At 44.3% G+C, this 27,071-nt stretch overlaps 1 protein-coding gene across 2 annotated transcripts in view; it reads left to right on the forward strand.

Annotated features, from left to right (window-relative positions):
* SEC23A (SEC23 homolog A, COPII component) overlaps positions 1 to 27,071 on the forward strand; it is a 57,742-nt gene that overhangs the window by 27,568 nt on the left and 3,103 nt on the right. For both annotated transcript variants that reach the window (XM_075926896.2, XM_006117709.3), the window contains exons 12-19: positions 1,083 to 1,172; positions 7,598 to 7,704; positions 9,778 to 9,931; positions 15,062 to 15,139; positions 16,520 to 16,681; positions 18,274 to 18,360; positions 20,719 to 20,874; positions 21,435 to 21,500. In XM_075926896.2, the coding sequence (XP_075783011.1) occupies positions 1,083 to 1,172; positions 7,598 to 7,704; positions 9,778 to 9,931; positions 15,062 to 15,139; positions 16,520 to 16,681; positions 18,274 to 18,360; positions 20,719 to 20,874; positions 21,435 to 21,500 (900 nt within the window). The remainder of the gene's footprint in view (positions 1 to 1,082; positions 1,173 to 7,597; positions 7,705 to 9,777; positions 9,932 to 15,061; positions 15,140 to 16,519; positions 16,682 to 18,273; positions 18,361 to 20,718; positions 20,875 to 21,434; positions 21,501 to 27,071) is intronic.

Genomic DNA, 27,071 nt, shown 5'->3' on the forward strand with positions numbered 1-27,071 from the left:
ACTGTGTTCTCTGCTCTTTTATGAGACCGAAGTTCCATGAAGCCCTACATTCTGACACCCATTTATATTGTATTATGACATTGCATCAATATATGTGATATTCTATCGATATGGTATAATATTGTAAAAACACATAGAAGCATGCACAGTTCAACTACAAATATAGCAAAAATAATTATTAAACCAGTGATGGGAAATAAAAATTTAGGAAGTTTTGGTAAGTATCTAGGAGCTTATTTGACCCAGTGGAAGCTTTTATCTAGTCTGAAGACCCTCTCTTGCACAATGACCACGTCTCTCCTAAGCTAATTTTGTGCCCATTAAGTTATATCTCTGGTGTCTTTCTTAGAGGCGTTTAGTAGCTTGTTATTGCCATCTGACTTTCCTGCTGCCCCATTTATGAGAGAGGGATAACACCTTTTCTTCCCTTTTCATTCCCTCCCTGTGATATCTGTCCTTCTAAATGATCTTTGAGTACATCTACACAGCAACATCATTTCAAAATAACTAGCATTATTTTGAAATAACTGCCTGCTGTGTAGACGCGGACTAAGTTATTTCAAAATAATGTTGAAATACTGTCAAGCTGGAGGACTTCTTACTCTGACTCTTGTAAACTATATTGTACAAGGAGTAAGGGAAGCTGGAGGAAGAATGCTCTGTTTCAGAGTAAGTGCTGTGTAGATGCTCCCAATTTTGAAATAAGCTTCACAACTGCCATAACTCAATTTGAGTAGCTTGTTTCGAGTTAAGCCCTGCTATGTAGAAGCACCCTCTGTGCCATCTCTGGAGTGTGCCTTATTGCCTTCCCTATGGGCTTATTTTGCTTCCTTCTGCCCCCAGCCCTAACTGGTGCCTGTTCTTCTGCTCTTTCTGGGGGAACTGGCCTGTAGCTGCTGCTTATAGTGGCAACATCTATGCCTGTAGAAGCCAGAGAGGGAAGTGGAAAGGAAACAGTGGAAACTGTGGCCAGTAGTGATCAGATGCAAGAAGTGCAAAATTTTTAATAGCGCTATATGTTTATTAATGATCAAAACAAAACATTCTTATTGTTAAAAGCATTATATATAATTTATTTACAGGAGATAGGAACAGGAGGTACATGTCAATGGAAGATCTGTGGTCTTAATCCCAATACAACCCTTGCACTGTATTTTGAAGTGGTCAATCAGGTAAGAGAGTTTTCACTCCACTTGTAATAAGCTCAAAACATGGTAGTTTTTGTTTTTATTCAGATCTTGAACAGTACATTTTAGTTTTACTACTCCCTCAACCATTCCCACACAGTCTAGTGCTATCCTCAATCAAGCTTTTGAATTGGTTGGTCTCCACCCATTGAGATTTTTTGACTTTGTTTATAAATGTTACATTATGTACACCAGCGGCTAGCCCGTTTATTTAATTACAGATATCAGAAGATAGAAAAACAAATGAGTGTTTATTAGCTGTAAGATGTTTACTTTTTTATATAAAATAACTCTAGATAATTGTAAGTGTTGCAATTTAAGCTTCAATAAGCGGATAGTTTGGTGTTGAGAGCAGGGCCGGCCTGAGCCATTCTGGCGCCCCGGGCGCACGGCGCATGCGTGGGCCTGTCCCTCTAGGGTGCACGGGCCTGCTCCGGGGTGCACAGCGCATGCGTGGGCCTGCCTGGGGGCTCATGGCCCAGCTACCGCTGCTGGTGCAGAGCCCAGGGTGGGCCACGCCTGTCTGTGCAGGGCCCTGCGGCTGTGAGGGGAAGGGCGCTGCTAGCCGGCGCCGCGGGGATGGGGGAGGCCGGCGCTGCGGGGGCTGGGCACGCGGCACCTGAAGGCAGTTATAAGGGACACCACATGCCCCTTACAGCTGTCATCAGGCGACCCCCATCGGTTGGCGCCCTGGGCAGCTGCCCAGCTCGCCCACTCCTTAGTCCGGCCCTGGTTGAGAGAGGACTTGGTATAGTAGTTGGAGGAAAAAATTTTTTTTTTTCATTTACATTGCTTTTAACCAGATATATGAATATGTAGCTTTACACTGTTATGCATTTTTCTTCAGATCAGTAGAAAACAAAATACCCCTCCCCCCACCAAAGTAAGGTTGTAAAATCCCATTTAATTGGTTAACTGGTTAAACATTATGTTTGACTCATGGATTAAAAGGGGGTGGGCAGGTGGGCTGGATGCCCCCCCCCCCAGGCCCTTCTGCCTGTGGTGGGCCTCAGAGAGCCGGGAGCTGCTCCTGCCCCTATGAGTTAACTGGAACCAATAAGCCTCATCCTTAATGGGTGAGGCTTACTGGTTAATCATTCACATCCTGAAACCAAACAACTCCCCAATCTTTATAAAGGTTTTTAGCAAGTTTTCAGACTATTGTAAACACGCTTTAATGTGCATTATTTGATTGAATTTAGCAGTTCTAGGTTTTGATTTTCCAGTACACTGAATATTAACATATATTCTTATTATGAACAGAAGTCAGAATGAAACTTCCTGGAATAAATTGTTGGTATTTTAAGTTTAAACCACTCTGTGGAAGTGAAGGCGAAGGGTTCTGTTCTAGACTGTAGGGGGACCAGAAATCCTTTTTTTTTTTTTTTTAAGGGACAGTCTCATATTTAAGCCCTCCTGCAAGTGTCCTGACTTTCCTAATAATGGGCAAAGTGTCCCTCGTTTTCTGTCTCCTCCCTGCCATTAGTACCAGTGGTTTCTGGGGCTGGCTGGATGCCTGCTTGCAAGCCACCTGCCTACCAACAGCGAGTAAGGTGGGTCCAGAGGCTGACAATAGGGGTGGGCGTGTAAGTTGGTGGTGGGGCAAAGATGCAGCATGCGGGGCTGACTGCTCCCCATGCTAGTCTGTCAACACAGCCCCTCCTGCGTACCTGCTCTCAGTCAGCATGGCCACCCACCAGTCCATTTCCAACTGGCACTGGCTGTTTGCTGTGGTGGCTGGTGAATGTAGTCAGGTACCAGGTGGTGGCTAGTTACTTGTCGCCTCTGCTGCCCACCCATTGGAATGTTACATGCTTCTGCTCTTACTGTTTTCTTCCTGCTTTTCTCGTTTGTCCCACCAGCTCTATTGGACCTCCCGATCCCTCCCTTTCCCCAGAGAGGTGTGTCCCACTCCCAGTACTGTGCAGAGAGCCAGACCCTTGTTGGACCCTCAGCTCACAAGTAGCTTGTCTGGCAAGCTCCTTCCTTCCCTCGCTGCCTCTGGCTGGGCCAGTGCCCCAGTATAGCCCAAGACCCTCTGGCCAGAAGGAGCTGAGCCCTGCATATGTCAAAATCCGGCACCGTTCCGGCAAAGTTCTGGAAACTCTTTCCAAACTGCGTCTAAGTGCTGGTGTAGTTGGGAGGTGGGGAAAGTGATTTCAATCCTGTTTCCACCCCAAACCTGCAGGCTCTACTGCACTTCCCTGAGCAGGGGCTGAGCACTCTCTTCCATCCCTCTTCCATCCCTTTCCTCCCTGACTGTCCTGGGTCCTGCTCCATCCTTTAGGCATGCTCCCTCGTTGAGCCACCTTTGTGGCCAGGCTCTGTGGCCACTGAACCCCCTGCAGTCAGGTTATCTGGGCACTTGTGCACAGTGCATCGTTAGGGCTTAAGGATATGGGTTATGTCAGTGGCCAGGAGTGTTGACTGCTATTCAACAATGTGTGGGTGGGAAGGGATGAACTCTGCAAAGACAGAGGCCAGGTCATTCCCTTCCCCCGCTCCTTCTCTCCTGTGACTGGAGGCAGCTCCTGTCCCTTCCCTCCCTCACACAGTGCTGAAAGGATGCTGCTAGCAACATTCTGGTGTGAACTCTGGCAGAAGTTGGAGGTGGGGAGAGGAGTGCATGTGACCTTGAATGCCTTCCCCATCCCCCTTGCTTTGAGAAAAGCTCCAGGTAATGGGAGAAGTGGGACTGTCCCAGGAGCCCAGTCAGTCATGGAGTGTGGAGAGTGACAGGCAGGAAGGGTCAGGTTGGGTCTCCCCATGCTCCATATGAGAGCAGTGTATGAGCGTGCGTGCGTGTGTGTGCGTGTGTGTGTGTGTGTGTATGTGTGTGTGTATTTCATCTCCCCATGTGACTCCTAAGGTTTTAAAGTTAAGAAAATAAATTAAACAAATCCAACTGCAATAATTCTTTTTAATGGGGGCTCAGTCAAATTCATGTTAATTTGAATGTTTGTACTGAGTAGTTTTGATTGACTGCCATTGAACTCCCTTGAGTACAAGTAATTTTACCAGGTTTCCCATATTCAGCATGGAGAAATATGGTGTACCCTAGTTCCAGATGAATAAAGATTAATTTCAGTTTGCAGATAAATCTATTTTGTGCCTCCTGAGAAGAGAGAAAAAAATTCCTTATTTTTTTAATAGGCAAAAGTACAATGTTCTCTTTAAAATCATCAGTAATATTGACTCAATATGCCCATATGTAACAAACAGCACTTGTAATGGATAAATAACTCTGCATTACTAAATAGATGTTGAGAGTTTGTAAAATAATATCGTCCTTTAGTAGTAACTGAATGTATTTTTCTGTATTGCATTTTTTTTAATATGGATCGTTTTGGCTGCCAAACAGAATGTTATGGATTGGACCATAAAACTTAGGCATCTCCAATTGTGTACATTCATTTGTAAATGCCTAACATAAACAGATACTTGATGTATGCATCAGTGATTTTTGTACATACAGTAGTTAGCCAATTTCTTGCCATCTGCATGAGCAAACATCTTATTTGCATGTGTAAATGAGATGTACACAAATGGCTACCCCCGTGTAACTTTGAAAATGTGGTCCTTTGTATGAAATTCTCATCTACTATCAAACTGCTGGGTATTCTTTCATTGTACATAGAGTTTTCAAAAATCTACATTTGTTATTCCTGGTATATTTAAGTTGCTAATTATAAAAAATATTATAGATTAATGAGGAATGCTTGACACTTGAAAAAAATGTAAGTTTTATTCTGCTCACCTCAGAAGAGGGATGAGGCTATGCTCCCTCAAACCATTGTGGCAAAGATTTCAAACATGACAATCTGTACCTTACACCCAGAAATAGTACGAATGAACTGAGTTACATGATGTGTGGCAATCCTCATTTTTAAAACTAAAATTAATTCGAGTGGAAAGGCATGAAAATCTTTTAGATTCAGTAAGTGGTTATAAGCATTGGAAGAATAGATTTGGTAGTCAGCTTCCATGAAATAAAAATTAAAAATAGACTTACTCAGTGATTGCTGATTTACATTTATTTTAGATTTACTTATTAAAGTTCCTGTGGAGCTAAAATGTTTTACCCTCTTGCAAAAAGTGCCAGTGTCCTGCCAATCATTATTAGAGTAACTACATTCTACCCACTCTCTCTCCCTTTATTTAAAATTGGATACATCATTCTTCACTCTACTGTCTGTAATACTGCTTTTCCTACTGAACAGCGTCATCATTCTACCTCATTTGTGGCTGCATTTCAGTGATAGGTAAAACAATTCACCCTTCATCATGAAAGGTGTCACATAAATACAGCATTAAGCTTCCGCTTTTAAAATTTGGATATCTGCCTTCATTAAGATTATTTAGATATAATTTGCCTTTCTCTTTCTGAATTTTCACTGGACAGCTACCCCCAAGAAGCTTATGTTAAAGGTGTATTATAAAAGATAGCTCAATATTTTCCAGACAAACTCTCATTAATTTTGCTTAAATATAACAAGGTAGTCTTCCATTTCTGGTTACTTTTATTTCTGTTAGGCTTGTACTACAGTACATTTGATAAATCCTAGTTTGGCAGAAAAAGGCAACCTGCTTGCTATTTTTTCCCCTTATTTACAGGATATGATGTTTTCATTGTATTTTCCCCATTTCAGCCACAACTGAATTTAATTTTAATATTCTAATGTGTGCCTGGCTCTTCCTACATTTAAACTGCAGAGCTGCAGAAGGGGTAGCTCCTTCTGAGCACTTTCCCTTATTGACTACACAATTATCCAGTTACCTGCCTCTTAACATCCTTAATACCAGAAGATACTGAGAAATGGGGAAAAGTGAAATCAGCATTAGTCAATAATCATTCTGTACATGCATCTATTTTTGTTTGTAAATCATATCTATTGCTTTGTGATTTGATAATCACTAACATCTTAAAAGCAATTAATAGTCCTCTTGCATCTTAGAGACTAACAAAATGTATAGGATCTTACACAGAAGAGTATGTAAAAATAACAATTTAATAAACTTAACATTTCTCATGATCCATTTATTGTCAGGCATATTTTAAAAACTAAAGTGATGGATACTTGTTTCAAAGGTGTAAGAGTCACACTTAATCCATGTTATGCAGTAGTGTTGTAGATGTGATGGTCTCAGGATATTAAAAAGAGAAGGTGGGAAAGGTAATATCTTTTGTTGGATCAGCTTCTGTTGGCAAGAGAGAGAAGCTTTTGATCTTACAGAATTATGTATATCACTAAATTATATACTGTACTGTGACTCTATTGACCTGGGCTTTGAAATTTCAGTTTAAATCAGTAATCCATTTCCTATGATACTGCTGTAAATTATTGTTCAGCATTTTTGCTACTTATGGTTTAAGGGACAGGGACAGATAAGTGTATGTTATTTGTGATTTTATTATCAATTGTTTTTAATCCTTTTGGGATTATAAAAATAGAATTGCTTTAACTCCTTTAAAGCAATAATCCCTTAGTGTAGAGAATATAGTACCATTAAGAAATTATTCATATCAGACATTGATTCACTGTGTTGTGCTTTACAATGGTAACATTTATAAGCAACACTAAAGATGACTTCACTAAAGATGCCTGTTCTATTCACTCCCTCTGGGGCACCTGTCATTGGCCACTGTTGGAAGACAAGATACTGGGCTAGGTGGACCTTGGTTTGACCCAGTATGACCTTTCGTATGTTCCTGTATCTTTCAGGAATGTAAATATTTGTGTAGTTTAACTAGTTTAAAAATAATATTGAATCTATGTATTTTACAATAGTTTTTCCTCAGGAAACTGATGAAGTCTTCAATATTGCCATGTCCAAACCTGTCAAGTCCAAGTCCAAAGTCACACACACCTTTAAGCAAAATCACCTGATATTGTGAGACTTGCCATAAAATCATGAGAGTTGGTAGTATATCCTCCTTCCAAATCTTCCCCTGGCTCCCATCACTATGCACCAAAAGCTATCAAGTGTATAAAATGAACAAAAAGGGGAAAATACTGCTTTTTCTCCAACATCTTTCCATTATAGTAATCTTGTCTGTTATTGGTAGGTTAAAAAACAATCACACTGAAATGTGATTTTTCAAATCAACAGCATCTCTTTAAAACTGCAGCTGGCATGATGGCTTTTGGAATGTAGCACTTTCTCCATTAGATTATTGTAATTTTAAAGTTAGATACATTTAAGACTTAAATGTATAGATCAATGAATTGAGTTCACTGGATTATATTTTTATCCACAAGATATATGCTGAGCATATTAAATGTATTGAAGTAGCTGTTTTCTTATTTCTAAATTCAGAATGAATTTTGGCAGTGATAGGAATCATGGTATGATTATGCCTCACAATCTTAGTGAGATTTTGTTAATTTTTTTTTTTTTATTAAACATAGCACAATGCTCCAATTCCTCAAGGTGGACGTGGTGCAATCCAGTTTGTGACTCAGTATCAGCATTCAAGTGGACAGAGACGTATCAGAGTAACCACAGTTGCCAGAAAGTAAGCTTTAATTGTGATGAATTAATTTAGAAATAGGTTGATACACATCTATTGCATTTAAAATAGTAGTGTTCAGTTATTAATCAATTGAATGCTTTTGGGTGTACAGTGCACATGGCAACAGTGCCTCTGAGACTGTGTATTGTATTTTGTATGAAGAGCTATAGGGTAGTCATTTCCAAAAAGCTTCAGGGTTGACTGGAAATGCTCTGAAATGACCCATGTCCTTGCAGATGAAGCAAGAATCTCTGGATAATATTGTTTTACTTGTGGTCACTCTAGATGATCATAATGGTCCCTTTTTTAATCTAAAAATCAATTGTTATATACCAGGGGCAGGGAAGGATTCCCAGGCATCACAGCGTGGAGTTAGGCAAGTAGGGTTGGATCCAGCCTGCAGGCTCTGCCTGGCTGGGGGAGGAAGGGGCTGCATGCACTGCTGCTCTTCCTTCCCTCTGGCTGGGGAAACAGCAGCATAGAGAAGTGCTCACCTGGAGGCTTTCTCCAGCTGCTCCCATTGATACCTGAGAGTGGCAGAGAGTGTGGTACCATATGTGTCCATGTGGAGTTGCACAGGCAAGCTCTCCCCTCCTGCCTGGATCCTCACCCTTTTCTTCCTCCCCTCCTCCTGCCCAGACCTCACACTCCCATTCTGCTTCTGCATGCTCTCTATTGCCCAGCCCCTTCTATCTCCAGCCTGCTCCTGCACCTTTGTAGATTTTATGCCCCGCCCCCCCCCCCCCCCCAGGCTCTGGAACGTGAGGGGAGTAAGGAGAGTGTCTTTTTTTTTCTGTTCAGTCGGAAGCCACGTCAGTGAGGTGTGTGGGGGAGGGGGGGGAGTGTATGTCTCATTGGCCCCCAACCAATTTTTCTGTGGATCCATAGTCCTCGACCCAGAAAAGTTTCCCCACCCCCATTATATATACCATTGCTCCTCTACTACCAGAACTCTGACCACAGTTTCATAGGTTCAATTAGTGTCACAATTAGCTTGCTTAGAAAATGGAGGTTAAACATTAAGAAGCATGTTACAACACTGAGTGATGTTTTCTTTAGTACTGAGCAGTCCATTACATGCTTAATTTGATGGTAGATTCTTCTTATCCAAAGAGGTGTCACTGTTGGTATGAGTCCCAAGTTGACTCTCAATGATTATATTATGCAGGTTAAATCTCTATAATTTCGACTCTTTGGGAAAAGCCGGGGGCCTGTGCTCAGCAACTCCTCCCTCTCTTTCCCGGAGCTTCTGGAGTGCTGCCAATAGCTTATTTGCAGCCTTCAAACTCAGGGAGGGAAGGAGAGAGAGGGGCAGGGACTGGGGACACTTGGGGGAAGAGGCGGGACGGTTGTGGAGCCATGTGGCCGGGGCTGGGAGAGGAGCCCTAGGTGTTGGTCATAGGGCTATGCAGTCGTTCTGCCTCTTTCCCTGAGTGCCCTCCCCATCCCCATCCTTTGATGCTGGTTCCTTTGCTACAGTCAGAGTACAGCCCTGCAGCCGGCGGCAGCAGAGGGGCTGGCACTGACCTCCCTGGTCCAGCAAATTCCCTGGATTGGGACCAGTCAGGTCCTAAGAGTGGTGAACCAGGGAGGTTCAACATGTATTTAATTAAAATCTCGATACTCAAGAGAAAAACAAGCATTGTATGCATACAGTACACTCATTCCTCACAAACCGCAACTGGCCAAAATTAAGGCTCAGAATGACACACAGACCCAGGATGAGTGCACAAAGAAAGTATTATTGCAGGAACCAAAATGTGTGATTAATTTTTCAGGTTAACAATTTCTATAACCTTCTTTTCATAATTAAGTGTTTTTTATGTAAATGGTTATTATAATAATAGTGACATCATATTGTGTTTTGTGAGTGGAGATGTATTTTGATTCAGAATTAGGAGAACGGGTCATTGAGAAGTAAAGAATCCACCTTAAAAAAGATCTTGGAATTCCAACATGGGCTTGTCTGTTATGATCTTCCTACACGATAGTATCTGCCTTAATTTTAATAGAATATCATGAGTTTGGATGAGTTTTACTTCAGTTATAGTAAAAATGATTGCTTTACTTTTACAGCTGGGCAGATGCTCAGACACAGATCCAGAACATCGCTGCTTCTTTTGACCAAGAGGCAGCTGCCATTCTTATGGCTAGATTGGCAGTTTATAGGGCAGAGACAGAAGAAGGACCTGATGTACTTAGGTGGCTGGACAGACAGCTGATACGATTGGTAAGATCAGGCCAAAAGTGTTAACTCAGCTTTTTTCTCTCCAAGCTTCCATTGTTAAACAATTTGAATATCCAGTAGTAATCTGTAAATACTATACACAGAGAGACTGAATACCACCAAGAATGCATTGCTAACCAAGATTTTCTATCAAATGATAAATACTTTAATTATTTATAACTAGTATACAAATACCAGTGTTCAACACTCAGCATAGAGTCTCTGCTATGAAGCTGCCAAGTATCAAGAAGTTTAAAATAAGAATAAAGATCTGGCTCTGGGGAGTACAAATTTCAAGATGGATGGGGATGGAGAGAAAGAGGAAAAGAATGGTGAGAGCTCCAGCTGGGGAAGCAATCTCCAGGGTGGGGCCCAAAATGAGGATTTCAGGGTACAGCAGGAGGGTCTGGGCAAGGGGTATAGGGAGGTAGATAGAGCAGTGGGGTGCAGGCTCTGGGAGGAAACTCGGGGTTGGAGTGCAGAAAAGGGTGCAGTGTGCGTGCTCTGGGAGGGAATTTGGGTATGGAAGAGGGTTCTGACCTGGGGTAAGGGGTAGGGTGTGTTTGGGGGTGCAGGGTCTGAGGGAGTTAAGGTTCAGGAGGGGGTTTCGACCTGGGGCAGGGCATTTGGGGGTGCAAGCTTCAGTTGGTCAGTGCTTACCTCAGGTGGCTCATGGTCAGTGGCACAGTCCTGGCTCTGCACCATTCTTGGCAGCTGCCAGACAATTCTGTGGTGTTTGCTGCCCATGCCTGCAGGTCCCACCCCATTGGCCACAGTTCCTGGCTGATGGGATCTGTAGAGCTAGTGCTAGGGGTGGGGACAGTGCACAGAGTTTCTCTGGTTGCAACCTCTGTCTAGGGGTCGCAGGGACATGCAGCTCATTTCTGGGAGTTGCATAGAGCAGGAAAAGCTGGGAGCCTGTCTTAGCCCTGCTGCGCCACTGACCGGAGTTTTAATGGCCCGTTTTAGTGTTGCCGATTGGAGTCTCCAGAGTCCCTTTTTGACTGGGTATTTTGATCAATAGGAACCCTAACCAGAGTTAGGATAGACCCACAAGGCATGAAAAAAGAATATATTACACTTGGGGAAGTACGAGACGTTAGCACCATCTATCAGGGACAGGGAACCTTTTCTGGGTCGAGGGCCACTAACCCACAGAAATATCAGTCATAGGCCACACAAGTGAGAAGCAAAAAACTGAGGCACATGTGCATGCGCACACGCACCCCCCCCCCCCACACCCTCAACCCTCGGAGGCTTGTGCAACTGAGGCAGCCCCTTCCTCCCTTTTCCCAGCACCCACACTGGGAAGGGGTTCTGGGGCTTGCCCAGCTGTGGCCTCCCCTAAAGGGGCTCAGTGGCTTCTCTTCCCTCCTACTCCTGTAAGAGGCTCCCCTCCCACATCCCTCCCAGTCCTGTACACTTTCTTAGTTGCAAGAGGAGGAGTTGCTGGCAGTGTCTGGCTGGGGCTGGATGCTGCAAGAAGCATCTTTCCCAGGCTGGGAAGGGACGCCAGCTGCTTCCTCACTGCAGCCTGGCTGCCTGGTATGGAGGAAGGGTGGCAAGCAGGGGCAGCCCATGAGCCTAGGCAAACTAGGCAGTTGCCTAGGGCGCCACTGGCCCGGGCACCCAATGATGACATCATGGCCATTGACGGCCATGCAGGCGGGGGCGCCGATCACGCCTTCCGCCTGGGGCGCCAGCTGCAGCAGCCGACCTCGGGCTGCTCCTGGTGGCAAGTGCTCAAATGCTGAAGGAGCTCCTGTTTCCATGCAGGGTTTCCGGTGTTTGATGCCATGTGGCTTCCCCCTCTGGCCACCTCACCTGCACATGCCTCTTCTCCTACGTGCAGGAATAGGAGCTGGAAGTGTCCAGCCAAAACTGCAGGCGAGGTTGGGGTAAACTCTTTATATACGGCCCTGATACCCCACACAATGTTGCACGGCCACTGGACATAACCCCCCCCCCCCCCCGGAGCTGAATTGAACTGTCTGGGGGGGGCCGGAGCTTCCCCACACCTGTTTTAGATCATCCCCGACAGATATCTGTCTAACCTGTTCTTAAATATCTCCAGTGATGGAGATTCAACAAGCTTCCTAGGTAATTTATTCCAGTGTTTAACCACCCTGACATGAAGTTTTTCCTAATGTCCAACCTAAACCTGTTCCCTCTCAGTCTTCTCTTTTACAAAGTAAACAAACCCAATTTTTTTCAGTCTTTCCTCATAGGTCATGTTTTCTAAACCTTTAATCATTTTTGTTGCTTTTCTCTGGACCTTTTCCAATTTCTTCACATCTTTCCAGAAATATGGTGCCCAGAACTAGACACAATACTCCATTTGAGGCCTAAACAGTGCAGAGTAGAGTGGAAGAATGACTTCTTGTGTTGTGCTTTCAACACTCCTATTAATGCATCTCAGAATTATGTTTGCTTATTTTTTGCAACAGCGTCACACTGTTGACTCATATTTAGCTTGTGGTCCACTCTGACCCCTGAATCCCTTTCTGCAGTACTCCTTTCTAGAAAGTCACTTCCTATTTTGTATGTGTGAAACTGATTGTTCCTCCCTAAAGTGGAGCACTTTGCATTTATCCTTATTGAACTTCATCCTATTTACCTCAGACCATTTCTTCAGTTTGTCCAGGTCATTTTGAATTATGACCCTATCCTTCAAAGCACTTGCTACCTCTCCCACCTTGATATCATCTGCAAACTTTATAAACATACTCTCTATGCCATTATCTAAATCAGGGCTACTCAACTTTGGAAGTCTCGGGGGCCACAGTGATACTCATAGCACATGCTGAGGTCTGCAACTGAAGTGTGGTTGCATATACATGCAAATATATGCAAATTAGTTTTTCACGCTGATGGACATGAATACAAAGCACTTCCTACAGTGGTCTGGCACTCCTGGCACCTCCTCCCAGGGGGCTAGAAACTCTGACACCCTGTACTCATCTGTTCCAGCCAGCCTGTCTGCTTGCGTCTTTCAATGCTCACACCACCTGGGAGATGCCTCGCCATTGTGGAACGTGTTCCCGGTGGAGGCCATGTTCAAAGGATCCCACTCACGGGCCACATGTTGAGTAGCCCTGACCTAAATTGTTGATGAAGATATTGAATAAAATTGGTCCCTGTGGAACCTCTTTGCCTTTATAGCAGGTAAACTACATCTAGATCAGTTGTCTCCAACCTGTCGATTGCGATCAACTGGTCAGTTGCAGAGGCACTGCCAGTTGATCTCGAGGCAGTGTTCCCAGCCCCCCACCTGCAACAAGGAGCCTGCACTGGCGCTGCAGCCTCTTGCCCCTCACAAAATTGGAGCCAGCGCTGGCTTCCTGTGGTGGGGGGAGGAGGGAGGGAGGTGAGCCCCAAGGCTCTGTGCCAGAGCCAGCTTCTTAGGAAGTGTGCGCGTGCTTCTCCTCCCCTCTCCACAGCAGTGGGCTGGATTTCTTCAAGGAGCATCGTGTGATTCTTCCAGCACTGCTGCAGATCTTGCCTGAGAGATGCTTGTCCCTGGAGACCCCCAGGTACAGACTGAGCTGTTCCTGCCCCCTCTCCTCTGGCCAGACACGCACCAGTACCCTGCTCCTACCCTCTGGCCAGACACCCACCAGTACCCTGCTCCTGTCCCCTCCCTCCTGTCCAGACACCTACCCCCAGCTTACTCCTGTCCCCTACCTCCCACCCAGATTCTGCACTCCCATCCCTATCCCACTCATTGGCAGCTCTGTCCCATGCACTGGACCACTCATTTTTGGACCCACCCCATAGCCAATGGGTGGCCCACAAAATCCACTAACCTTGGAAGAGTTAATCTGGCCTGAGGCCTTGAACCTCAGTCCTACCTACCCTCCCCATCCCAATGGGGCTGGAGTTCCAGGGAAGTGACGTATGTCAGTTGGGACCACATCCGTGGGAGGTTGAGAGTTTTTCGGAGGGGTTGGATTTTTGCATCTCACTTGTGTGGTCCCTGAGTGATTTTAATGTGGGTCAGTGGCTCCCTGACTCAAAAAAGGTTTCCTGTTCCTCCCATAAATAAAGACAATGCTGAAACATTTTGTGTTGGACATAATATTTTATTTGAAAATGAAGCCTGGCCAACAAGTCTCTAATTGGGGCCAAGCCTCCATCTGGCCGCATCATCAAAACACTCCTGCACCCCCTCACGTATCCCAATCATGAGCCTATCATACACCTAACCTCCCTGCTCTAAGCCCTTCATATACTTCAATCCAAACTCCCACATCAGCACCCCAATCCTCCACCTGACCCCAACACTCTCCAGCTTGGAGCTCCCTCCCCAAGCCAGCATCCTCTTCTCCACCTCCTCCTGCACCCAGATTCCATCCCAGAGCTTGCACACTTCACTTCTTTCCACACCCAAATCCCTCATTCCCACCCCAGAGTCTGCACCTCCTGTATCAACCTAGTGAGAGTGAGTAAGGGCTGGGGACAGCAAATGATGGAGAGAAGGGGAATGGAGAGGGTGGGGCCTCAAGGAAGGGGTGGGGTCTTGGGAAAGGGATAGGGTAGATCTTGGCTTGCCCTGAAATTTAAAAAGTGATGTTGGGTGTAAAAAGGTTGGAGACCACTGATCTAGATAGTAGCAACATGCTATTTCTAGCTTCAGTAACTCCTTATGCAAGCGTCAAATACATCCATCCTTAGATAAGTCCTTTGCCAAAGTTAGAATTTATAATAATTTCCTACAGTGTCTTGGTTAGTAATGTCAGTGTTATGGTAATGTGACTGGAGGTGGGTGACTTTCAGCTAGTAGTGTATTTAGTGTTCTGTTAAGTTTGCCTTCTACATGTAAGTGATATTTATTTACAACTGTAACTGTCATAATGATTTTGTCTGGGAACATTTAATTTTGTAACTCCTGTTTGGGGATTTAAAAAAAAAAACACAGCTCCACAGCCTGATATGGAAGGAAATTATTTCTTGCCAAGAAGAACATTTGTAACAAGTTTAATCCTAGACCACATTTATACAGTAAAGGAAACTTGGGGAAGGAGAAAAAAACTGACATAAAATATTTCATTTAATGTCATTTTATTTTAAAATGCAATAGTGACATAAACAAAGCTTCCATACTAATTTAGATTAATTTTTCTTTTCCTTCAGTGTCAGAAATTTGGAGAATATCATAAAGATGATCCAAGCTCCTTCAGATTTTCAGAAACCTTCTCACTTTATCCACAGGTGAGTAGAAAGAAGGTGCTAAAAGTAAAAAAAAGTCCATGCTTTTCCTCTTAGCATTTACTCAGGAGGTGGTGGTGCTGATAGGACACTTGTGGAAGTACAGACCCATATATTGAGAAGTATTATGCTTAAATACATTGGGACTCAGAAGACCTGGTTCTAGACCCAGCTAAGGCATTACACTGCTGTGTGTCTTTGAGCAGGTCACTACACCTTTCTGTGCCCCTCTTTTCCCTCCCACTCTTTCTTCTTTCATGTTTCTTGCGATGTGTTAATGCCATGCCTAGCATAATGGAGGCCTCTTCTCAGCTGAGGCCACTATGTACTCCCATAACACAAATAATAATATTAAATAGATATTGGAGACAGCTATTAAAAATTCAGAAAGTATTTTAAATTTCATGCTATACATTGCTCTGGTGATGTCTTTCATGTACTACTTACAAATGTTAAACTGATGAGAGGAAATATATCACTGATGTTTTATTAGTTTAATACAGCTGAGATTAAAAGAAATTATGCAGTTAGTAAATAACCATTCACAGAGCACTATTAAAACTCTGTTGCATCTGGACTTGCCATTTACTTCAAAACACCTTCAGTGTAAACTGGCTGCAATGAAGAAAGATTGGTCCAGCAGAAAAGGGGTTTGCACTAAAAGGTCCAAATGTGAAGTTGCTAATAATTCCTTCTTCTAGGAACACAGCTCTTTTCCTAGTTTCTTTGTTTAAAACATAGTACACTAAGTCCTAAAACGGTATAGTTAATTTACACATGCAGGTTTAGTAAAAATTATAACTGTATATTGTTTTAGATATAAATTAGGGATGTGAATGGTTAACCAGTAAGTATCACCCTTACCTGGTGATGCTTATTGATTATGCTTAACCTGTGGGGCCCACTGCAGGTGGGGAGCACTCCAGCCCGGCCAGATAAGTGCCTGTCAGCAGTGGGCCTGGCCTGGGCTTGCTGCAGGCAGGAGTGCGCTAGCCTGGTTGTAGCGAGCCCGGTTACAGCAGGCCTGGTCGCAGTGGGAAGGGTGCACTCCAGCCCAGCTGGGCAGGAGCAGCCCCCCCCCCATTTAATCAGTTAACCAGTTAAACATAATGTTTAACCAGTTAGCTAATATACATAATATAAATACTGGGGGGGGGGGGGGAAGGGAGGGGGAGAGACAGATGTTAAACTCTCCTTTTCATGCCTGCCCATTTTGAGAGTGACTATACTTAATTTTCATAGAGAAGTGTAATGCTCAATTATTAGAAATACAGCTTTGTGAGTGGTAATTTCTAATGTTGCACTACCTAATAGTTTGATAACTTTATTGGAAACAGATTTTTCTACTTTATTTGTCCAATCCTGTTGGGCTTTGTTTTGCAGTTTATGTTTCACTTAAGAAGATCCCCTTTCTTACAAGTTTTTAACAACAGCCCTGATGAGAGTTCATACTATCGTCATCATTTCATGCGTCAAGATCTAACTCAGTCACTTATCATGATTCAACCAATTCTCTATGCCTACTCTTTCAGTGGCCCTCCAGAGGTAAGACAATGTTTAATTCAACGATAGGGCAAAAGTACACTATATGTAGGATTTTGTATTCATAACTGTGTTGCAGATATTTATGTAAGTATTAAAACACCTTACACATCATCACCTGTGAAAGTGTGCATATGCATGTAAAGCCTTTTATATAAAACAGAAAATTATGAGCACAATGGCTGTGTGAACAATGAGATCTGATTGTTGCATAGTAGGCCTGAGAGCGTTCCAAATCAGGACACATGGGATGAAATTCTGGTCCATTTCAAGTCAAACGGGAGTTGCGTTGATTTCAGCAACATCAGGATTTTTTCCATGGTGTAAACTTATTTCCCCGCTCTGAGGTTTTACTTTTTATAGGTGTGAAGGATTTTACACAATTACTAGGAAAAACAAAGGTTCAAGGCTATTTATGAAATGCCATGTCATAGATCCAACACCTGTCTCACTCAGAATTGACCCCTCCATTGTCATACAGTTGACCACAGTAAATTTGCTATAGCAGTCAGTTACATTGTAGCCCAGTTTGCAAAACCAAGGATTCTGTCTAGCTTGTATATACTATAAGTGAGTTTCCAAAGCTTTAGGACTTAGTTCCAAACCCACTAGCAGATCCTGAATACCATGCATTCCATTTTTAAAATGGATTTACCAATAGCTACAGCAATAGTCAAGTGCTAATGTTTTAAAATAACTTTTGTACGTTTGTACATAGAGAATAATACTTGGATGATTTGTGTGTGTGTGTGTGTGTGTCAGTCAGTCAGATACAAGATAATCTCTGCTCCAGAAAACTCATAACAGATTGATAGTCAAATTCAGTCTTAGTGTGTGAAGCAATTCCACTGAGCTCAATGAAGTTGCACCTATGTGTGCCAGCAGTGAATATAGCCCTATCTTTTCATTGATGTTGTAATGCCTTTATGTTTTCTCATGTGTGTAGATCTCCATATTACAAAGTAACATCAGTCCAGCCACAGTTTTCCTTGTTGTTGTTTTTCTACAGTCCATACTTTTAGGTATCCATTGAGATGTATTCTGTTACCTCACGTGACACCAAATAGGGATCTCCCTTAAAAGCCTTTCAGTGCCATTTTTAAGTAATGGTACCTCTGAATTCAAACATGCCGAGGTATTCAATATACAGAATATAGGGCAGCATAGTCAATACGATAGTACTGTTATCTAGTTGCAAAGGTAAGGCTGCAAGGAAAATATATTCTAAGTGGCTACTGTTTCTCTATTCAGTGAGGCATTTTTAAAGTAGTTTCATGGTATTGATAAAATGGAGGTGTTTGAAAGACAAGGCAAAGGCACATTGATGAAAAATCTCCCAGCTCTTGACTTCTGTATTTACTTTTTTTACATAACATATTCATGAAATACTGTTTATTTGGAATCAAGAAGTCTGATTTTAAAATGAAATTATAAGGTTTATAGATACGTAATTTTGAGAAGTAATGATGCAGAACTAGTAGTAATTTTAAAGAAAAGTATTTCCTGAAATTTAGTGATCTGTTCAAAAAGACTTGTGAAATACTTGGATTATTCTGTTCTGCATGTTCAACTGATTTTTTCCCCCTTTATCTTAGCCTGTTCTTCTCGATAGCAGTAGCATTTTGCCTGATCGCATTCTTCTTATGGATACCTTTTTCCAGATCCTTATTTATCATGGAGAGGTAAGATCCAGGCATTCTTATGTGTATATCCTGCTCATTGTAGAAATGCTGTTACTAAATTAAGGCCCTAATTCTGCAAACATTTACTACAGTATTTGACAGTGAGTACAACTTGATGGAGCGACTTGCATGCATTCATGTATACAGGCAGTCCCTGGGTTACATGGATCTGACTTACATCGGATCCCTACTTACAAATGGGGTGAGGCAACCCCGCACTAGCTGCTTCCCCCCAGCAGACCAGGGAGACGCGAAGCTAGCGCGCCCCCCCCCCCCCCCCCAGCAGACTAGGGAGACGCGAAGCTAGCGCGCCCCCCCCCCCAGCAGACTAGGGAGACGCGGAGCGGCTTTTCTCAGCAGACACCTCAGCTTGAGAATAAAGGACTGAGGGAAGTGAGGTGTGGGAGAATAAACCTGAGCTCTGGAGAAATGTTTGGCTAGAGTTTCCCCTACAATATGTACCAGTTCCGACTTACATACAAATTCAACTTAAGAACAAACCTACAGTCCCTATCTTGTACGTAACCCGGGAACTGCCTGTATAAATGTTTGGAGGGTTATGGCCTAATGTGGTTTAATGTAGTGGCACCTGGTATTACTTGCTAATTACATCTACATACAGTAAAACTCCAGTTGTCCGGCATCCAGTGGTCCGGCACTCCTGCTAGTCCGGCACCACCTGGAACCCGGAAGTCCTCCAGGCAGCCGGACAATTGGAGCTGCTCTGCCCCGGGCTTCCCTGAGTCAGCCGCTGCTGAAACTGACCGCTGCTGGGGTGCTGCTGGGTTGGTCCCGCAGCGTCAAGGGGCGACACTACGCGACCAACCCGGCAGCACCCCAACTGCTGTGCCCCGGGCTGCCCCAAGTCAGCCGCTGGTCAGTTTCAGCAGTGGCTGACTTGTGGATGCCTGGGGCAGAGCAGCTGGGGTGCTGCCGGGTTGGTCCCGCAGCGCTGTCCCCTCCATCCCCCCACCCCACCCCCCTCATAGCCCCCCCTTCCGATAGTCCGGCATATTTGATAATCCGGCACCCCTTGGGTCCTAAAGGTGCCTGATTATCGGAAGTTTACTGTATTTTGTTAGTCTGTAACAGGAAAAACTTCAACAACAACAAATAGTCCGGTAGCACTTTAAAGACTAACTCGGCTATACTCTGAAGATTATAAATCCTGTTTTTCAAGGGGTTTAAGTTTCATTTGATTCAAAACGCCTCCAGCTGAAATTTGTCTTACATGATATCAGCATGCTAAATTTTGATGTAGAACAGCAAAAGATTTTTTTGGTATTTTTGGATATAGTATTACTATTTATTTCTACTGTGCTTTAAGGGCGCATGATATTTTAAAGGAAATAAGATTGGTCCCTGTCCTTACATATTTACAATTTAGCACAGCTCTGCCTGACAAAGGTGGGGAAAAGTATGGACAAGGACAATGGCTACACGAGTAAAAAAAGTGTATTACCTGCTTCTGTTACATATTTGTCTTGTTAGAGCTTGTATTTAGAGAGTCAATTTTATAAGTTAATACATATATAATAGTTGGAGGGAGCAAAGTCTAGGAGGAGGGCAGGAATGTTGGAACAGTCCCCCACTTTAAGTCCCATATCAACTGTATTGTGTATGAATGACTCTTTTTTTGTTCTGGGTTTGTAAAGCACCTAGCAGAATGCTGGTCTGGTCCATGACTGGGGGTCCTAGGCACTATGATAATACACATTGTACCTCCCTCAACTGGGACTCTCTAGTCCAGCAACATCCGTGGTCTGGCAGGACCACAAATATTCCTGTACCACAGAGTCCAGGTATAGGGAGATCTGGCTTCGGGGCAGAAGGGCAGTGGGGGGGCTGGTGACTCAGCTGGAAGCCCCATGGGGGGTTGGCAGGTTGCGCGGCAGAGAAATCTGGCTTCGATGGCAGCTGGGGGGAAGGGTGGGGGTGGTAGTGGCTGCACGGCAGTGGCTGCACAGCTCTGGCCCTGGTGGAAGCCAGGAAGCTCCAGCCCTGGCTGCACAGCTCTGGCCCCAGCAGCAGCTAGGGACCTCTGCTTCCAGGCAGAGGCCCCGGCCATGCAGCTCCAGCCCCAGTGGCAGACAGAGAGCTCCAGCTCCAGCAGCAGTGGGGGCAGTGGGAGCTAGAAAACTCTGGCCCAGAGAGTGACCAAGCAGCAGCAGGGCGGGCTGGAGTCCAAAGATGAGGGGCGTGGGCAGCAGTTTAGCACGGGCCAACAGGGGAGAGATCCCCCTGATCCAGCAAATCTCCTCCTTTGGAGTGGGTGCTGGACTAGAGAGGTCTACCTTGTACAAATCATGACGATAATAAGCAGTGCTTTTCTTTTCTTTTCTTTTCTTTTTTTTCTAGAACATAGCTCAGTGGCGCAAATCAGGCTACCAGGACATGCCAGAATATGAAAATTTCCGCCATCTGTTACAAGCTCCAATAGATGATGCCCAGGAAATTCTCCATTCCAGATTCCCAATGCCCCGGTACATTGATACAGAGCATGGAGGAAGCCAGGTACAATAAACTGTATACATAGGTTTAAGAAGTGACATGTTGTTCATGACTAAATTAAAAATACTATAAACTTGCATTTTAATCATTAAAATACATTTAAATGGGTAGTTATATAAATGGTGACTGAACAACCAAATGTATGTTTGACATTGACAAATAAGTATGTAATAATAACTTGTTACTTAATTTTTGAACCACTTTTAGACACTACTATTGCATTAGTTTTAGATTCTTAAACATTTTTTACTAATCTAATTTTATATTTATTTTACTTGAGTTTTTAATTTTTTAAATTTTCCACAACTTTGAAAGGTTGTCAGCCTCACAAATAATTTGTATGTTGTCGCTATGAAATACAGAGATATTTAGTTTCACATTCAGCATCACTTAGAGCTTGCTCATTTTTTCCTGTAAAAACTTAACTGACACTAAAAAATTCTAAGAAAATGACAACCAAAGCATGCTTTGCTTCAGATAATCAAGGTAAAATGCTGTGAGTACAATACTTCTTTTGTTTTAAATTTAATGATTTATTTCCCCTTTGGTTTATGTTTTTGAAGGCCCGCTTCCTGCTTTCTAAAGTCAATCCTTCTCAGACTCATAACAACATGTATGCCTGGGGACAGGTAAGTTTACAAAACATTGAGCTAAATTTACCTCAGTGGTGAAGATGTTTAAAGGAATGTTTTTGCATCCAGAAAATCTTATTATCCATCTCATCAACACAGTTCAGGAACTGATCACCAGAGTGCCAGAAAACTGTCCTACAACAGATAGACTCTGAGATTAAAGCGCAACAAGGGATGGGCAGTGCACTAATATTTTATTGATACCTTGGTTTCCATTAGTGGGGTTAAATAGCCAGTAAACATGAGGCTTACTGATATCCTTACCAATTAATCTGTCCTTGCCAGTTAACTCCGTCAGTGGACAGTTGTGTCTTGCTGGAACAGCTCCAGCCATGGTGGGGCTAGCAGGCTACATGGTAGGACCTAAGTTACAAATGATTAATTGGTTAAACAATAGTGCCAGTTAGCTATTTCCCATGGTCCAGGTTGCCATTCAGTCACCAGGAAATTAGGTTTTCAAGTCCTGTCTCCAGGAAGGAAACTTATTAAAGATACAGGAAATTCAAGAACTAAGGCTGTGTACAGCAATTCACTTTCCTGACTCTGTTGCAGCCTTAACAGTTCTGCATCCCAATTTCCTACCTTGCCTCCCAGCTTAGAATTTTATAAAAGGAAAAGAAATATAACCAAATGCCTATTTGGTGGCATTGTCAAAAATGTACTGACATTAGGTTTGTACACACTTCTGTTGTTGATGCCAAGGCAGTAGAAGCTCTTGTCAGGTAGTCTGATGAAGGGCATATTCAGTCCGAAACATTAATGAAATGTCAAAGTATTTCTCCAAATTTATAATGGCATCAAAAAGAAACTTTAACCTAATTTAAAAACTAAGTAATTGTAGTTCAAGCTGAACAAGTTAGACTCTTCTTTTCTTTGATAGGGGGAGTTTACCTTTTCCTTTTTATATTATTGACAAAGACTCAGCTGAAAAGTAAAAAATAGAAATTTCACATTTTCATTAGCCCTGTATTGTATAATTTCTGCATAAACTCATGTAAGCTTAGCTTTCAATACCTACTCAAGAGAAAGATCTTGGAGTCATTGTGGATAGATCTCTGAAAACATCCACTCAGCGTGCAGTCAAAATAGCAAATAGAATGTTAGAAGTCACTAAAAAAGGGATAGAGAATAAGACAGAGAATATCTTATTGCCTCTGCATAAAACCATGGTACACCCACATCTTGAATACTGTGTACAGGTGTGGTTGCCTCATCTCAAAAAAGATATATTGGCTTTGGAAAAGGTTCAGAAAAGGGCAAGAAAAATGATTAGGGGTTTAGAACGGGTCACATATGAAAAGAGATTAAAAAGACGTGGACTTTTCAGCTTAGAAAAGAGGAGACTAAGGAGGCGGGGGAGAATATGATAAAGATCTATAAAATCATGACTGGTATGGAAAAAGTAAACAAGGAAAAGTTATTTATTTATTCCCACAATAAAAGAAGTAGGGGGTCACCAACTGAAATTAATAGTCAGCAGGTTTAAAACAAACCAAAGGATGTTTTTCTTCACTCAGCACACAGTCAACTTGTGGAACTCCTTGCCAGAAGATGCGGTGAAGGCTAGAACTTTAACAGGGTTCAAAAAAGAGCTAGATAGATTCATGGAGGTTAGATCCATCAATGGCTATTAGCAGGGGTCGACAAATTATGGAAAACCCTACTCGCCAGACAAAAAAGGGACTCGTCACCCTTCCCCACAAAAGTATTTTTTTAATGGCATAAATTCCTAATAAGAATAAGAACAGTACTTGCTAATAAGTTATTAATAAATATCACCCAAGTTATGAATAAATATCTTATAAACCTCTACCTTTTCTCTCTGCTGCCATGTCTCCTCCCCTTGCTCCATCATCTCCCCTGGTGCCTGCTGTCCCCCCCCCCAACCTCTCACCCTCCTCTGCTGTCCTGACTCCTGCCCTTCTCACTGCCCTCAGCCCTCCTGCAACCTGCCCCCTCCACCAGCCCTTCTCCCTCCCCCCCCGTGCCCACTCCTCCAGTAGCCTCATTCTGATGATGTGAGCTATCCCTCCTCATCCCCTCTCCTAAAACCTCCTTCTACACACCAGCCCTGCCTCTCTCCTTTGGTGCTGGTCCCTCCCCTGCAGGTGTCTTCTCTTCTGCTTCACCCCCAGAATCCTTTGGCACCTGCACCATCCTGGTTCCTCCCCCTTCCCTCACTGCCCCTGCCCCCATTGCCCTCTTTTTCCCTGATACCCACCCCCTCACCACCTTCTCCCCCGTTCCCCTCATGCCCCTGTGCCCTCACAGATGCCTTGCTCCATCCCCGCCTTCATCATGCCCACCCCTTCTTTCAAGCCTTCTCCCAGCACCTCTCCCTCCAGCCCCCAGTGCCCTTACCCTATCCTTTCCCAGCATCACCCTGTCCCCCCTCCCACTGACACCTCCCCTCTTGCCCTTTCCCTCATTGTCTGCACTTGGCCCCCTGGCATTTGTCTCTCCTGCACCCCTGTCCCTTGGTGCCTTCCCCTTTCTTCTTCTTCTCCTGACCTCCTTCCCTCCCCTCCCCTCCCCACAGCCCAGCCCCGTCCCCTCCCCCAGGACCAGCTCTAGGTTTTTTGCTGCCCCAGGCAAAACATTTTTGCCCCCCCCCCTTTTTGTTGTCTTTTTACATGTTTGCATTTTGCAATAGGTTTTTTTTTGTTTGTTTTCGTTTTTGTCCCGGCATTTTAGCCCTATAAATAGCAAATAGCATTTTCATTCATTTTTTTCCATAAAGGCAAAATGCTTCAAGTGAACTCCCCCTTTCACTGGCTGCTGGGTCACAACAACCTTTTCCCTGCCCTGTCCAGCCCCTCCCTATGGGCAAGCACCCCTCACTCCCGACCCACAGGGAAAAAAGGGTGCAGGGACAGCACAGAGCCAGAGGGGTGCAGGGAACAGCGTGGGGGTGGTGGTGCAGGGAACAGGAGTCACAGAGCCACAGGGACGCAGGGTGCAGTGGAGGCACGGGGAATGGGACGCGGGGAACGGGAGGGGCAGAGGGATCGGGGTCTATGAGCAGTGCAGGGAATGGGCAGCACAGAGCTGGGGGGGGCAGGGATCGGAAGGGGCAGAGTGCGGGGGGCAAGGGCAGTGCAGAGCCAGAGGGTCGCAGGGAAGAGGGAGAGCAGGGAGTCCACGGTGCAGGGGAGCAGGGGCGACGTGTGGAACGGGCAGTGCAAAGACAAAGGGGGGCTGGAGCTGTGGCAGGACTGGAGCCGGCATGACGTGGCTGTGCCGCGCGCCGCAGCCAGTTCCCAGGGACAGGCGGCCAGAGCCGAGCTTCCACAGCCCTTTAAAATCAGCGAGGCCACGTCATGCCAGCGTCCTAGCATCCTGCCCCGCCTCCTCGCGCCGGAGCTGCACGCAGTCAGCCCGGTGGCAAAAATCTCCGCACTTCCCCCTTCCCAGCGGCGCTCTGCTCCTCTGCCAGCCAGTGGATCGGATGGGGCCGCGCTGCCTGTAGTGCGGGCTTCGGCCAGCCTGTCACAACGGCCCAGCGGGCCAGTCCGCCCCTGCACTCGCCAGCTGGTAAAATCTACTCGCCGTGGGCGAGTGTATTTGTCGAGCCCTGGCTATTAGCCAGGACAGGTAGGAATGGCATCTCTAGCCTCAGTTTCTCTGGAGGTGGGTGACAGGGGAGGGATCATGTGAGGATTACCTGTTGTGATCCCTCCCTCTGGGGCATCTGGTATTGGCCACTGTCAGCAGACAGGATACTGGGCTAGATGGACCTTTGATCTGATCCAGTACGGCCTTTCTTATGTTCTTATGTACCTTGTGCAAATAGATTTAAACAAAATAAAATAGTGAGTTTTCAGAGTATCAAATGATATATGCTATATTTTATCATTTTAAACTTAACTAATTTTGCTCTTAAATTTCCCGAGTTATTTGGGATGTTTCATGTAATTCTGGCTGATTCACGAATTGGTGAAAATCACCAATAAAATTTGGTACTCCACATTGCCCTGAAGAGGGCACCCACATACCACGGAAGCCATGTTTCAGGAAGCAACAAGTCATGTAGTTTATCTTTTAATATTGTATTGGAAGGGAAGGTTTTTCAGACTTTGGCCCCATATGAGCATTTATGGTATTTAAACATATTCAGAAAATAAATAACTTAAAATTTCAATAGACAGTTTAATTGTATTTACTTTCCAATATCTTGAAATTACTCTTTAAACTACTGTAGTAATGCTATTCTTTTTCTATACTTTCATTAGTGGTGACTAAGCATGTAACAGTTTTTAAGAGAAAAAGCAGTGTGCCATGTTTTAAGTCTACTAATGCTAAACTTATTGGGATTAGTATATCTGCCTGTGTTGTATTGAAATCTTTCATGTATTTACATGCTGCAGTACTAGGATTTTAAATTCTATTAAAAATCTTTGTGTGGCCTGTGTAAAAACAAAGCTAGTTTTCATGTATTTTGCAGCTTCATACAGTGGAATCGTGCTAGTTTCACAATGGTAAACTACAGACCCTAACATTATCAATAGACAAAGTGTTTGATTTGTTGTTTATTGAACTACTCCAGAGACTAGGGGTGGGCAATCATTTTTGCAAGGGAGACCACTCCACATATTTTGGTAAGTCGTCATGGGCTGCACATTTGTACTATATTAATGGAGAGTGTGCTGGGTCTGGGAGGGAATTTATGTGCAAGAGGGGGCTCCAGGCTGGGTCAGAGGATTAAGGTGCAGGAGGGGATGCAGGGTCTGGGAAGGAATTTGGGTGCAGGAGGGGGTTTTGACCTGGGGTTGGGGTACAGGAGGGGGGTATGAGTAGCAGGCTCTGGATCACAGGCACTTACCACAGAGGGGTCCCAGACACTGGTTTGGTAGGGCTCAAGCAGGCTCCCTGCCTGCTGTGGCCCCACAGTGCTCCCTGAAGTTGTCAGCTGCTGCTGGCACGTCTATGCATGCCCCTTTGTGAGAGGAAGGCATCAGGTCTCCATGTTTTTGCCTGTACCCTCAAGAACCGCCCCATCAGCTCCCATTGGTTAATTTCAGAAACTGGCTAGTGGGAACTGTGAGCATAATGCTGAGGCAAGTGTAGTATGCGGAGCTTTCTACCTTCCCTCTCCAGGGGTGCACAAAGACATGCCAGCAGCAGTCAGCCACATCTGGGAGCAGTGTGGGGCTATGGCAGGCAGCCTGCCTGAGCACCCCACTGAACTGTAGGAATTTTAGCAGACTAGACTGGAGATCATGAGGGAGCAGCCAAAGAGTCGCCTGCAGCTCCAGGGCCTCAGGTTGTTGATACCCTATACATTTTTGGGAATTATGGCAAGCCGGACAGAAATGTTAGATGGGCCAGATTTTGCCCACCTCTGCCCTAAAATGTCTTCAGCTACATTAGAAGGGGATTATTAGTTGATATTAAGCTCTATTTCAATGTAAAAATTGTGGCGCAGTGAGTCACACACTGACTCCGTGATGCCAGTTCTTTTGAACAAGGCTATTTATAGTCCTGTTGCTGCTCCTTGTGCAAGGAGGAGAAAATACAGATGATTTCATTTGCAGGCAAGCCAGAACATCATTTATTCTTACTCTGCCA

The sequence above is a fragment of the Pelodiscus sinensis genome, chromosome 5 (assembly GCF_052426305.1).
Source record: "Pelodiscus sinensis isolate ZL-2025 chromosome 5, ASM5242630v1, whole genome shotgun sequence".
Taxonomy (NCBI): domain Eukaryota; kingdom Metazoa; phylum Chordata; order Testudines; family Trionychidae; genus Pelodiscus; species Pelodiscus sinensis.